Source organism: Oncorhynchus keta, chromosome 21 (assembly GCF_023373465.1).
Source record: "Oncorhynchus keta strain PuntledgeMale-10-30-2019 chromosome 21, Oket_V2, whole genome shotgun sequence".
NCBI lineage: Eukaryota > Metazoa > Chordata > Actinopteri > Salmoniformes > Salmonidae > Oncorhynchus > Oncorhynchus keta.
The window spans coordinates 52,406,469-52,422,366 of NC_068441.1; the positions used below are offsets into that span (position 1 = coordinate 52,406,469).

Genomic DNA, 15,898 nt, shown 5'->3' on the forward strand with positions numbered 1-15,898 from the left:
CTGGACCAGTTAACCCACTGTTCCTAGACCAGTTAAACCACTGTTCCTAGACCAGTTAACCCACTGTTCCTAGACCAGTTAACCCACTGTTCCTAGACCAGTTAACCCACTGTTCCTAGACCAGTTAAACCACTGTTCCTAGACCAGTTAGCTAATAAAAAATACATAGTATACAATCGGTGACTCAATGTCATATTTATCCTGATACCAAATTAGAATTAACCCTAACACTACCGTTGGCTAGCTGTAGATATGACACTACCGTTGGCTAGCTGTAGATATGACACTACCGTTGGCTAGCTGTATAACACTACCGTTGGCTAGCTGTAGATATGACACTACCGTTGGCTAGCTGTATAACACTACCGTTGGCTAGCTGTAGATATGACACTACCGTTGGCTAGCTGTATAACACTACCGTTGGCTAGCTGTAGATATGACACTACCGTTGGCTAGCTGTAGATATGACACTACCGTTGGCTAGCTGTATAACACTACCGTTGGCTAGCTGTAGATATGACACTACCGTTGGCTAGCTATAGATATGACACTACCGTTGGCTAGCTGTAGATATGACACTACCGTTCGCTAGCTGTAGATATGACACTACCGTTGGCTAGCTGTATAACACTACCGTTGGCTAGCTGTAGATATGACACTACCGTTGGCTAGCTGTAGATATGACACTACCGTTGGCTAGCTGTATAACACTACCGTTGGCTAGCTGTATAACACTACCGTTGGCTAGCTATAGATATGACACTACCGTTGGCTAGCTGTAGATATAACACTACCGTTGGCTAGCTATAGATATGACACTACCGTTGGCTAGCTGTAGATATGACACTACCGTTGGCTAGCTATAGATATAACACTACCGTTGGCTAGCTGTATAACACTACCGTTGGCTAGCTGTAGATATGACACTACCGTTGGCTAGCTGTATAACACTACCGTTGGCTAGCTGTATAACACTACCGTTGGCTAGCTGTAGATATGACACTACCGTTGGCTAGCTATAGATATGACACTACCGTTGGCTAGCTGTAGATATGACACTACCGTTGGCTAGCTATAGATATAACACTACCGTTGGCTAGCTGTAGATATGACACTACTGTTGGCTAGCTGTAGATATAACACTACCGTTGGCTAGCTGTAGATATGGCACTACCGTTGGCTAGCTGTAGATATGACACTACCGTCGGCTAGCTGTAGATATGACACTACCGTTGGCTAGCTGTATAACACTACCGTTGGCTAGCTGTAGATATGACACTACCGTTGGCTAGCTGTAGATATGACACTACCGTTGGCTAGCTGTAGATATGACACTACCGTTGGCTAGCTATAGATATAACACTACCGTTGGCTAGCTGTAGATATGACACTACCGTTGGCTAGCTGTAGATATAACACTACCGTTGGCTAGCTGTAGATATGGCACTACCGTTGGCTAGCTGTAGATATGACACTACCGTTGGCTAGCTGTAGATATGACACTACCGTTGGCTAGCTGTATAACACTACCGTTGGCTAGCTGTAGATATGACACTACCGTTGGCTAGCTGTAGATATGACACTACCGTTGGCTAGCTGTAGATATGACACTACCGTTGGCTAGCTGTAGATATGACACTACAGTTCTTTAACCAAACCTAATAAATCCACAATAAAGGGGACCTTTTTTTTTAATTACTGAAAAAGCAAACCATGCAATAATCTGAGTAAGGCGCTCAGACAACAAATCAGGCCATACAGATATCCGCCATGTTGGAGTCAACAGAAGTCAGAAATAAATTAGAAATGTTCCCTTACCTTTGATCTTCATCAGAATGCACTCCCAGGAATCCACAATGAATGTTTGATTTGTTCGATAACGTCCATAATGTCTGTCCAAATACCTCCTTTTTGATTGAGTGTTTAGCCCAGTAATCCAAATGCTCAATGTGCAATCGCCTAGTTCAGACAAAGTCAAAATAGTCATATTACAGTTCATGAAAACATGTCAAATGAAGTATAGAATCAATCTTTAGGACGTTTTTATCTTGAATCTTCAATAATGTTCCAACTGGAGAATTCCTTTATCTTCAGAAATGCAATGGAACTCAAGTTAACTCTCACGTGACTGCGCGTGGTCAGCTCATGCCGCTCTGCCAGACCACTGACTCATTCCCCTCTCATTCCCCCCTCCTTTACAGTAGAAGCATCAAACAAAGTTCTGAAGACTGTTGACATCTAGTTGAAGCCTTAGGAAGTGCAACATGACCCCATAGACACTGTATATTCGACAGGCAAAGAGTTGAAAAACTACAAACCTCAGATTTCCCACTTCCTGGTTGGATTTTTCTCAGGTTTCCACCTTCCATATGAGTTCTGTTATACTCACAGACATCATTCAAACAGTTTTAGAAACTTCAGAGTGATTTGCTTCCAAATCTACTAATAATATGCATATATTAGCAACTGGGACTGAATATCAGACAGTTTACTCTGGGCACACTTTTCATCCAAATGTGAAAATGCTGCCCCCTAAAAGTGACCCAAAAGAGACACTCTGGCGGAGTTACTTGGTTTTTTATTTGATTTTTTTATTTGATTTAATAAAAAATAAAAAAAATGTTTAGTTTTCTTAATTTGGTTTGGTTTTTAACCTTATGGTCCACGTAAGACTGAGCAACTGAGGGAGCTGACTTAAATGAGTAAGCAGCTGATGTGCCAAAAAGCTGAAAAACGATATCAGGCAGCTGGTGCTCATAGCATGCCTCACCAGACAGCTTCAGTCCACATCGAATGTACAGGATGGAGTTAAGGGTCTGCGAGGACATCCGATTTTTAAGTTTGCTTTTTACCACACTCATCTGGCTGAATACTCTCTCGACTTCAGCATTCGAGTGTTGCAAGGACAACATAGACACAGCAGTCATGGCAAGTTCTTGAAACGGGTTGATATCAGCTGCATCCCTGAACTTCCAAATCTCAAACATGGATGGCACGCCATTGCTGGACCATCTTGTCTATCTCTGTAGGGGAGTAGCCAAGGAGCTTGGCTATTTTTTTATATTTCTCCAGGGCTCTTATTATGCTTTATAGTTTCCTTCACATTGAAAACTGACGTACTGCAATGCTTCGATGTTGTCCGGCAGTCTCACCCTCAACTCATTAGTGAAGGCTACACACCGTTTTCGGACATTGTTTCATCCTCAGGCGCAAGGTGGAGCTCAGCTGCCTTTGACTTAAAAAGGTAACCAAGGTACGGTTTGGGACTGATGTATCCATCGATTGGCCCTTTGAGTACATCAACATTTTCCAGTGGATTCAGCACCCTGCTGCTCACAGACTTGATCAGGCTAACCAAGCTGTCAAGTAGCTTAAGATGATCTACTTGCTCTCCCTCAAAGGCCTTGATGGCCAACTATACCTCACCCAGCACTGACTTCAAAAGAGTCAGATACAATATGTTTTGAGGATCACTGTACATGGAGTATAAAACCTCAGCCATGTAGCAGTGTTCACTGGACTTGGTGACTGCGAAATGCAGCCTAAGCTCCTCCCACTGGTCCAAAATGTGTGAAACCGCAGGTTCAATGGAGAGCCAACGTGTGGCACACACCTTGGTTATCTGTAAAGGTTTCTCCCCACAGTTGATGGTCTCATATATGGCCTTGTAGGCCTCCCTGCACTTTGGAGATGCTGAAAACCAGTTATAAGTCTCTCATACCAAGTACTCCACACTACAGGGGATGGTGTCATTGGAAGCATGACTTACAGCAAGCTGCAGAGAGTGGCACACACAGCGAATAAGAATCAGATATTTGAGGCCATACTCCTCCTTCAGCATTTTATGGACCCCATTGTTAATCCCCGTCATAAGAGGCATTGTCAGTCCCTATCCCCAGGAGTTTCTCTTTTTTAAGACAACACTTCCAGAGGAAAGCCACAACAGCACGGATATAGATTTGACATCTCCTCCCTCCAAATCAACAAGCCCCAGAACAGTTGATACAATTGTCTGCTTGGTGTCACTGAAGTACCTTATCACAACCCCCAGGTACTTAGAAACACTTACATCTGTGGACTCATCGAGGAGGAGGCTGAAACGCCGGTCACCCACATCCGTGGACTCATCGAGGAGGAGGCTGAAACGTTGGTCACCCACATCCGTGGACTCATCGAGGAGGAGGCTGAAATGCTGGTCACCCACATCTGTGGACTCATCGAGGAGGAGGCTGAAACGCTGGTCACCCACATCCGTGGACTCATCGAGGAGGAGGCTGAAACGCTGGTCACCCACATCTGTGGACTCATCGAGGAGGAGGCTGAAACACTGGTCACCCACATCCGTGGACTCATCGAGGAGGAGGCTGAAACGCCGGTCACCCACATCAGTGGACTCATCGAGGAGGAGGCTGAAACGTTGGTCACCCACATCCGTGGACTCATCGAGGAGGAGGCTGAAACGCTGGTCACCCACATCTGCGACCAACTTTTTCAGAAAGTATGGTGCTAGAACACCATTAATAATTTCTGTGCATTTTGAAGTGGGTAGCTGCAGTGGAGTCTGAGAAAGCAGCTCTACATGCTTCTCCAATGTGATCACATGGCAGCATGGAACACAGTGTTCAGTGATAGCTAATGCCATGGTGCCCTCAGCCTGTTTTGCAGAGTACTTTTTTTTTAACCATAAATGGCAGCTTGTGGTACAGTTATAAGGCATTTTGCATTTTGAGTTTGTTTTTGAGTTGTCATGTTTTTTTACATCACTAAGTTTGGCATAGAAATCAGCCTTACAATACAGGCAATATGCTCGTGTATTATCTTTGAATTCAGGGTTTGATCCCCACTCCTTTCTGTACTTTTGAGTGTACAGTTTAGACTGAGACATGATGAACTAGCCAGCTAGATGTTTAGCTTATGTCACAGAGAGGCATAGACACAGTGGACAAGGTGAGGAAGTGACTGAAGCTGTGTGAGTCAAATACAGTGATTTATTTTAGACAAAAAAAAAACATTTTACATTTACATCCCGCCCTGAATGTAAGCAAGGGCGGGATCAGCCAGCGGCGGCTTCCCGCATGCACGATTCATTTGCAGTCATTGGTGGCCCAGTCTGGAGGGGTGAACATCTCCTGCTCTGACTGCAGCTGGGAGGGACTGCTGCGTGAGGACTGGGCCACCTGTGAGTGCTTTGGGATGGGAGCACCAATGAAGAGTTAGAACGATACGTGCTATCACGTCAAAGTCTCCAATAACACCAGAAAAAGTCGTTTGATTTTTTCGCTAGTCGACTTTTTTGGAAATGTGTCGCTAGAGGGGTATGAATACTCGCTAAATATAGCGACAAAGTCGCTAAGTTGGCAACACTGCAGACCCTACACACAGAATAACATGTTTCCATCCCAAATGACACCCTATGCCCTATATAGTGCATTACATTTGAACAGAGCCGTATTGACCCTGGTCTAAAGTAGTGCACTAAATAGGGGATAGGGTGCATTTAAGACCTAACCTACAGAGACGGTTAAAGTTTTAAGAAGAGGCTAATTTAAAGGAGAAATACACCTTTTACCCATGGTAAGGGGGAATGGTCCAGTACAGCATCCTGGCAAAATAAATAGTGGGGGTAGACGTACTGGTAAAACGTGAGCCTAACACAATTAATACAACTGGTTTTGCCTCAGCCCCAGCTAACACACCAGACTCCAATACTCACCTAACCATGATCTTCAGCTTAGAATGCAATTTGATTAATCAGCTGTGTTTGCTAGAGATGGAGAAAAAGTGTGACTGGAGTTGCCTAAGATTAGGGGAAGCTACTCTTTCCCTATAGAAAATTGAATTAAATTGCCAAAATTACACTACATGACCAAAAGTATGTGGACATTCCTTCAAATGAGTGGATTTGTGTATTTCAGCCACACTCGTTGCTGACAGGTGTATAAAATCGAGCACACAGCCATGGAATCTCCATAAACAACCATTGGCAGTAGAATGACGAGCTCAGTGACTTTCACCGTCATAAGAAACGCCAGCTTTCCAACAAGTCAGTTCGTATAATTTCTGCCCTGCTTAGAGCTGCACCGGTCAACTGTAAGTGCTGTTATTGTGAAGTGGAAACGTCCAGAAACAACAATGGCTCAGCCATGAAGTGGTAGACCACACCAGCTCAGAAAACATGACTGCCGAGTGCTGAGGAGCGTAGCCTGTAAAGATTGTCTGTCCTTGTTTGTAACTGCCTCAGGAAGCAACTTCAGCGCAAGAACTGTTCCCCCGGGAGCTTTATGAACAACTGCATACAAGCCTAAGATCACCATGGGGGCGGTAGGTAGCTTAGTCGTTAGAGCGTTGGGCCAGTAACCGAAAGGTTGCTGGATCAAATCCCGAGCTGACAAGGTAAAAATCTATCATTCTGCCCCTGAGCAAGGCAGTTAACCCACTGTTCCCCGAGCACCAAAGACGTGGAAGTCGATAAAAGCAGCCCCCCCACACCCCGTACCTCTCTAATTCAGAGGGGTTGGGTTAAATGCAGAAGACACATTTAAGTTGAATACATTCAGTTGGACAACTGTTTCTCCTTTCCCTTTCACCAAAGCGCTGGCTAGTGTAAAGCTTGCCGCCGTTGGACTCTGGAGCAGTGGAAACGTGTTCTCTAGATCGATGAATTACCGACGGACAAATCTGGGGTTTGGAGGAAGCCAGGAGAACACTACCTACCCGAATGCATAGTGCCAACTGTAAAGTTTGGTGGAGGAGGAATAATGGTTGGGGGCTGTTTTTTCATGGTTCATGCTAGACCCTTAGTTCCAGTGAAGAGAAATCTTAACTCTACAGCATACAATTACATTCTAGACGAGTCTGTGCTTCCAACTTTGTGGCAAATGTCTGGGGAAGACCCTTTCCTGTTTCAGCATGACAATACCCCCATGCACAAACAAGATCTATACAGAAATGGTTTGTCAAGATCAATGTATAAGCAAGTCCCCACAGCAATGTTCAAACATTTAGTGGAAAGCCTTCCTAGAAGAGTGGAGGCTGTTATAGCAGAAAACAGTGGACCAACTGAATGTTAATGCCCATGATTTTGGAATGAGATGTTCGACAAGCAGGTGTCCACATACTTTATGCCATGTAATGTATATAGCCTAATTAGCTTACTCCTGTTTATACAGAAATAAATAAAATCATTCAAAGTAGGCTACTATACCAGAAAGCATGATTTGGCCAGGATGGATCCTAAGCCCGCAATTTGGGCAACGGCCGCTTCCAATTATAAATAGATGATTGTTGAGTTGGGGCTTTCAGTGAAAAGCAAAAGCAACCCAGCCAGGCGTATTGCAACAATTAAAAATGTAAAATACAAAACACAGACACACACGCAGAACTGTTTAAAGAGAATATGGCTATTGGCTGTAAAAGAGAAGACAATGAAAAGATTCAAATCTGTCTTTTAAGTTATCGAAATTCTTAACTTATGAACAGCAGCCTATCTTATTAGTACCAGAGGAGAACGTCGACCATATTCCCCAGTGAGTGTGCTAAATCTCTGTCTTTATCATTGGGTCAGTGACACTTTTGTTTGCAATTTCCTCCTCCAGGCTAGATGGATGTCATATTGTATTTGTGTCTCCACTTTGTCGTCATATATGAATCAGTCAACATCGTTTTTTTATTGATCTGCTAATCAGTGTCAGCAGAGTAGGCCTGTCATTTTTGTAGTCTTCAAAGAAATGCGCTCGCACACTTCCGCAAGAAATTATAACTCCCTTTCACCCCCTGCTTTTAGCCTGAAGACAATAAAAGTATAAATTTAATAGTATTTATTTTCACATCGTAAATAGCCAGGTACGGTAAATCGATGCAGGAGAACCCAACAATCCATCGGTGGTCCTCTTTCCTGATGGCTCGCCTGCAGCCCCCCCTTTGCTCCTTAATACAAGGGAAGAGTACAAACACACACAGAGAGAGAGAGAGAGACTCGATCTGGCATCTATTTGTAACAATAAAGTGATTTCAACAGAAAAGGCGAGAGAATTCAATCTGATGAGATTTGATAAGGTTGCATGAACACAGACACTCAATAGAAACACAGACACACACAGACACACACTACACACACAGACACACACTACACACAGAGACACACAGAGACACTCAATACACACAGACACAATACAGACACAGACACACACTACACAGACAGACGTAGAGACACAGACACACACAATTACACAGATAGTCGACATGGTACACAACCATGCATGTGGAGATAATATATAGGGATTCCCTTTGCCTGTTTATATGTAAGTAAATTATAGTTCCAATGGTCCAGTAGGTTAGAGCGTGCAACTGGCCAGATCAATTGCCATTTCAATTAGCTTTGGATGCCAAATGACCATATTATAGCATTACAATCCTACTCCCTCCTCCCTCCCTCCCCCCGCCCCTCTACCCCCCCCCACCCTCTCTACCTCTCCCTCCCTCCCCCCAACCTCTCCCTCCCTCCCCCCCGCCCCCTCTACCTCCCCCCACCCTCTCTACCTCTCCCTCCCTCCCCCCACCCTCTACCTCTCCCTCCCTCCCTCCCCCGCCCTCTCTATCACTCCCTCCCCTCCCCTGCCCTTTCTACCTCTCCATCCTCCCTCCCTCCCCCAGCCCTCTCTACCTCCCCCTCCTGCCCAACCCCCCCCCAACCCTTCCTCCACCAAACCTTTTAGTCCTGCAGACTGACGACCTTTTAGTCCTGCAGACTGACAAACTGCCCTTAAAGTAAACAAATGCGTACCGCTGTCCTTCTCCAGGCCTGAAAAAAGTATTTTCTTTCTTGTGTTTCTGGCAATATATCTCCAATGACACCCTTATTCCCTATCTAGTGCCCTACTGTTGACCAGAGCCCTATGGGCCCTATAGGGAATAGGGGGGGTGCCATTTGGAATTCAGCGTGTGTCTAGGCCATTGATCCACAAGGACAGGCCATTAGTTGTCTGGAGCTACAGAGAAACAATATTGATGTCAAGGAAGAGGAAAACAAAGACACACACACACACACACACACACACACACACACACACACACACACACACACACACACACACGACAACTAACCGGCTATAAATAAACCAACCGCATTCTAGAATCTTTAAATGGAGCTATTACATTTTTCCAAACGTGCCCCCTTTTTTTTTTTGTACAACAGTTGACAGTCTGATTTTCTATGAAGATTGGTCCTGTCTGACAGGACAGATTAGTCAAGTCACGGCCGTACGGTCGGTTCCAGATTCCTGGGATCAATCCCAAATGGCACCCTAAATAATGCACTACTTTTGACCAGAACCTTAAGGGATACCCTATGGGCAAAAGTAGTACACTAAACAGGGAATAGGCTGCCGTTTGGGATGCAGCGCCAGACTTGTTGGAGCCCTAGTGACAAATGAGAGTGTTTCCTCTCCTGGATCCAACGGGGTAGCTGGGAAGGGAAACAGAAGGTGGTTCTGTTGGTTCTGTTGGTTCTGCCACTGAGATAGGTGTTTGGATTGGGAAAAGTATCAAGTTTAGGATAACAGAGATGTCCTAGTCTTGTCTCAGATTTATATGTTTACATATCCTACATTACTCATCTCATATGTATATACTGTACTCTATATCATCTACTGCATCTTGCCATCTTTATGTAATACATGTATCACTAGCCACTTTAAACAATGCCACTTAACATAATGTTTACATACCCTACATTACTCATCTCATATGTATATACTGTACTCTATACCATCTACTGCATCTTGCCTATGCCGTTCTGTACCATCACTCATTCATATATCTTTATGTACATATTCTTCATCCCTTTACACTTGTGTGTATAAGGTAGTTGTTGTGAAATTGTTAGGTTAGATTACTCGTTGGTTATCACTGCATTGTCGGAACTAGAAGCACAAGCATTTCGCTACACTCGCATTAACATCTGCTAACCATGTGTCTGTGACAAATACAATTTGATTTGATTTTGACACACTCAGACAGACACCGGGACCACTCATCTCTCTCACACACACACACACACACACACACACACACACACACACACACACACACACACACACACACACACACACACATGTTTAAAATAACCCGCTGGGGCAGGACTACTGACATTTATTTAACCCAATTTAGTAAAGTATGTTGGATTTTTCCACAGAAAATGTTTGCATTGATTAATTTTGTGATTCTAGAAGGTTATCATCTCTATATATATGCAAAAAGTTGTTGTTGTCACGTGTTTTAATCTCAGCATTCAGCAATATATTAAATGTGACAAAAAAAGTTAACATACATTTGTGTTGTATTTTGATGTTATTTTAGCACAGAGCATGTGTTGAAACTGCTCGTTTGTCAAGACACACACAAACACACACACACACACACACACACACACACACACACACACACGTTATAAATAGCGTTCGTTTTGAGTACATCCACCACATTTAGGATTTTGTATTTTATTATTATATTATTATTATTATTATTATTCGCCATTAGCGGTGCCAAGGCAGCCGTTACTTTTCCAAAAAGGATTAAGGGAATTATATACAAAATAAAACACTACTCTACTCTAATTATACAGCATGTAAAGTATTGTTACATGAGCTGAAATAATAAGATCCCAGAAATGTTTCACACGCACATAAAGCTTATTTCTCTCTAATGTTTGTTTACAAATTTGTTTACATCCCTGTTAGTGATATTTTCCTCTTTGCCAATGTAATCCATCCACCTGACAGGTGTGGCATATCAAGAAGCTGATTAAACAGCATGATCATTACACAGGTGCACCTTGTGCTGGGGGGGCAATAAAAGACCACTCTAAAATGTGCAGTTTTGTCACAACACAATGCAACAGATGTCTCAAGTTTTGAGGGAACAGGCAATTGGCATGCTAACTGCAGGAATGTCCACCAGAGCTGTTGACAGAGAATCTAATGTTAATTTCACTACCATAAGCCGTCTCTGATGTCATTTTAGTAAATGTGGCAGCAAGTCCAACCTGTCCCACAACCACAGACCACGTGTAACCACGCCAGACCAGGGCCTCCACAACTGGCTTCCTCACCTACAGGATCGTATGAGACCAGCCACCCAGACAGCTGATAAAACTGTGGGACTGCACAACCAATTAATTTCTGCACAAACTGTCAGAAACTGTCTAAGGGATGCTCATCTGCATGCTCGTCATCCTCACCAGGGTCTTGACCTGACTGCAGTTCGGCATCGTAACAGACTTCAGTGGGCAAATGCTCACCTTCGTTATGGGCAGACATAAACTACGGGACATTTAACACAATTGCATTTCATCAATGGCAATTTGAATGCACAGAGATACCGTGACACGATCCTGGGGCCCATTGTCGTGCCATTTATCTGCCTCCATCACCTCATATTTCAGCATGATAATGCACTGCCATGTCGCAAGGATCTGTACACAATTTCTGGATGCTGAAAATGTCCCAGGCCTTTCATGACTTGCATACTCAAACATGTCACCCATTGAGCATGTTTGGGATGCTCTGGATAAACTTGCACGACAGAGTGTTCCAGTTCCTGCCAATATCCAGCAACTTTGCACAGCCACTGAAGAGGAGGTGGGACAACATTCCACAGCCCACAATCAACAGCCTGATCAACTCTATGCGAAAGAGACATCGCTCTGCATGAGAATCATACCAGATACGGACTGGTTATCTGATTCTCGCCCTACTTTTTTTTTTTAGGTATCTGTGACCAACAGATGCATATCTGTATTGCCAGTCAGGTGAAATCCATAGATTAGGGCCTAATGCACTTATTTCAATTTACTGATTTCATTATACTGTTGCGTTCTATATTTTTGTTCAGTATATACAGTACCAGTCAAACGGGTCTGTGTCTCTGGGTCTGTATGAACTGGGACTGTATCTCTGGGTCTGTCTTTGGGTCTGTTGTCTCCAGATCCACACATGTACAGTACCAGTCAAACGTTTGGACACATCTACTCATTCAAGGTTTAAAAAAAAAACTATTTTCTACATTGTAGAATAATAGTTAAGACACCAAAACTATGAAACAACACATATGGAATCATGTAGTAACCAAAAAAAAGAGTTACATTTAGATTCTTTAAAGCAGCCACCATTTCCCTTGATGACAGCTTTAAGTAAACAAAACCCTGGAATGAGTAGGAGTGTCCAAACTTTTAACTGATACTGTATATACAATTATTAGCATATGTACAAAAGTGTTGCTTTTGAAATCTCCTAGGCTCATTTGCAATACCTGACAAGAAAACAAGTGTTATGAAAATATCCATCACAGGACAAATTGTATGTTACTGAACAATCTAATATTCTGATAATGTAACCCTCTGACGTAGATTAGGCTATAGTTCAATTTAAGCAGGGTGCCTATCCTCACCAAATTGATTTAAGCAGGGTGCCTACCCACACCAATTTGATTTAAGCAGGGTGCCTACCCACACCAATTTGACTTAAGCAGGGTGCCTATCCTCACCAATTTGACTTTAAGCAGGGTGCCTATCCTCACCAATTTGACTTTAAGCAGGGTGCCTATCCTCACCAATTTGATTTAAGCAGGGTGCCTATCCTCACAAATTTGATTTAAGCAGGGTGCCTATCCTCACCAAATTGATTTAAGCAGGGTGCCTTTAAGCAGGGTGCCTATCCTCACCAATTTGATTTAAGCAGGGTGCCTATCCTCACCAATTTGATTTAAGCAGGGTGCCTATCCTCACCAATTTGATTTAAGCAGGGTGCCTATCCTCACCAAATTGATTTAAGCAGGGTGCCTATCCTCACCAATTTGATTTAAGCAGGGTGCCTATCCTCACCAATTTGATTTAAGCAGGGTGCCTATCCTCACCAATTTGACTTAAGCAGGGTGCCTATCCTCACCAATTTGACTTAAGCAGGGTGCCTATCCTCACCAAATTGATTTAAGCAGGGTGCCTATCCTCACCAATTTGATTTAAGCAGCGTGCCTATCCTCACCAATTTGACTTTAAGCAGGGTGCCTATCCTCACCAATTTTGATCCTCACCAATTTGATTTAAGCAGGGTGCCTATCCTCACCAATTTGATTTAAGCAGGTGCCTATCCTTCAGCTAGGGGTGCCTATCCTCACCAAATTGATTTAAGCAGGGTGCCTATCCTCACCAATTTGATTTAAGCAGGGTGCCTATCCAGGGTGCCTATCCTCACCAAATTGATTTAAGCAGGGTGCCTATCCTCACCAAATTTGATTTCACCAAAGCAGGGTGCCTATCCTCACCAAATTGGTGCCTATCCTCACCAATTTGATTTAAGCAGGGTGCCTATCCTCACCAATTTGATTTAAGCAGGGTGCCTATCACCAATTTGATTTTTAAGCAGGGTGCCTATCCTCACCAATTTGATTTAAGCAGGGTGCCTATCCTCACCAATTTGATTTAAGCAGGGTGCCTATCCTCACCAATTTGATTTAAGCAGGGTGCCTATCCTCACCAATTTGACTTAAGCAGGGTGCCTATCCTCACCAAATTGATTTAAGCAGGGTGCCTATCCTCACCAATTTGATTTAAGCAGGGTGCCTATCCTCACCAAATTGATTTCAGGGTGCCTATCCTCACCAATTTGATTTAAGCAGGGTGCCTATCCTCACCAATTTGATTTAAGCAGGGTGCCTATCCTCACCAATTTGACTTTAAGCAGGGTGCCTATCCTCACCAATTTGACTTTAAGCAGGGTGCCTATCCTCACCAAATTGATTTAAGCAGGGTGCCTATCCTCACCAATTTGATTTTAGCAGGGTGCCTATCCTCACCAATTTGACTTTAAGCAGGGTGCCTATCCTCACCAATTTGATTTAAGCAGGGTGCCTATCCTCACCAATTTGATTTAAGCAGGGTGCCTATCCTCACCAATTTGATTTAAGCAGGGTGCCTATCCTCACCAAATTGATTTAAGCAGGGTGCCTATCCTCACCAATTTGATTTAAGCAGGGTGCCTACCCACACCAATTTGATTTAAGCAGGGTGCCTATCCTCACCAATTTGATTTAAGCAGGGTGCCTATCCTCACCAAATTGATTTAGGGTGCCTATCCTCACCAATTTGATTTAAGCAGGGTGCCTATCCTCACCAATTTGATTTAAGCAGGGTGCCTATCCTCACAAATTGATTTAAGCAGGGTGCCTATCCTCACTAATTTGATTTAAGCAGGGTGCCTATCCTCACCAATTTGATTTAAGCAGGGTGCCTATCCTCACCAATTTGATTTAAGCAGGGTGCCTATCCTCACCAATTTGATTTAAGCAGGGTGCCTATCCTCACCAATTTGATTTAAGCAGGGTGCCTATCCTCACCAAATTTGATTTAAGCAGGGTGCCTACAGGGTGCCTATCCTCACCAATTTGATTTAAGCAGGGTGCCTATCCTCACCAAATTGATTTAAGCAGGGTGCCTATCCTCACCAAATTGATTTAAGCAGGGTGCCTATCCTCACCAATTTGATTTAAGCAGGGTGCCTATCCTCACCAATTTGATTTAAGCAGGGTGCCTATCCTCACCAAATTGATTTAAGCAGGGTGCCTATCCTCACCAAATTGATTTAAGCAGGGTGCCTATCCTCACCAAATTGATTTAAGCAGGGTGCCTATCCTCACCAATTTGACTTTAAGCAGGGTGCCTATCCTCACCAAATTGATTTAAGCAGGGTGCCTATCCTCACCAATTTGACTTTAAGCAGGGTGCCTATCCTCACCAATTTGACTTAAGCAGGGTGCCTATCCTCACCAATTTGATTTAAGCAGGGTAACTATCCTCACCAATTTGACTTAAGGAGGGTGCCTATCCTCACCAATTTGACTTTAAGCAGGGTGCCTATCCTCACAAAATTGATTTAAGCAGGGTGCCTATCCTCACCAAATTGATTTAAGCAGGGTGCCTATCCTCACCAAATTGATTTAAGCAGGGTGCCTATCCTCACCAAATTGATTTAAGCAGGGTGCCTATCCTCACCAATTTGACTTTAAGCAGGGTGCCTATCCTCACCAATTTGATTTAAGCAGGGTGCCTATCCTCACCAATTTGATTTAAGCAGGGTGCCTATCCTCACCAATTTGACTTTAAGCAGGGTGCCTATCCTCACCAATTTGACTTTAAGCAGGGTGCCTATCCTCACCAATTTGACTTAAGCAGGGTGCCTATCCTCACCAATTTGATTTAAGCAGGGTGCCTATCCTCACCAAATTGATTTAAGCAGGGTGCCTATCCTCACCAAATTGATTTAAGCAGGGTGCCTATCCTCACCAATTTGATTTAAGCAGGGTGCCTATCCTCACCAATTTGACTTAAGCAGGGTGCCTATCCTCACCAATTTGATTTAAGCAGGGTGCCTATCCTCACCAATTTGATTTAAGCAGGGTGCCTATCCTCACCAATTTGATTTAAGCAGGGTGCCTATCCTCACCAAATTGATTTAAGCAGGGTGCCTATCCTCACCAAATTGATTTAAGCAGGGTGCCTATCCTCACCAATTTGACTTTAAGCAGGGTGCCTATCCTCACAAAATTGATTTAAGCAGGGTGCCTATCCTCACCAATTTGATTTAAGCAGGGTGCCTATCCTCACCAATTTGATTTAAGCAGGGTGCCTATCCTCACAAAATTGATTTAAGCAGGGTGCCTATCCTCACCAATTTGATTTAAGCAGGGTGCCTATCCTCACCAATTTGATTTAAGCAGGGTGCCTATCCTCACCAATTTGATTTAAGCAGGGTGCCTATCCTCACCAATTTGACTTTAAGCAGGGTGCCTATCCTCACCAATTTGACTTAAGCAGGGTGCCTATCCTCACCAATTTGATTTAAGCAGG

At 43.6% G+C, this 15,898-nt stretch overlaps 1 protein-coding gene across 1 annotated transcript in view; it reads left to right on the forward strand.

Moving 5' to 3' along the window:
• The window catches only part of LOC127910534 (serine-rich adhesin for platelets-like), a 70,688-nt gene extending 65,471 nt beyond the window's left edge, over window positions 1-5,217 (forward strand). Inside the window, exons 3-4 of the mRNA XM_052474578.1 lie at window positions 4,052-4,183; window positions 5,095-5,217. Of these exons, the coding sequence (XP_052330538.1) occupies window positions 4,052-4,183; window positions 5,095-5,217 (255 nt within the window). The remainder of the gene's footprint in view (window positions 1-4,051; window positions 4,184-5,094) is intronic.
• The last annotated feature ends 10,681 nt before the right edge of the window (window positions 5,218-15,898 follow it).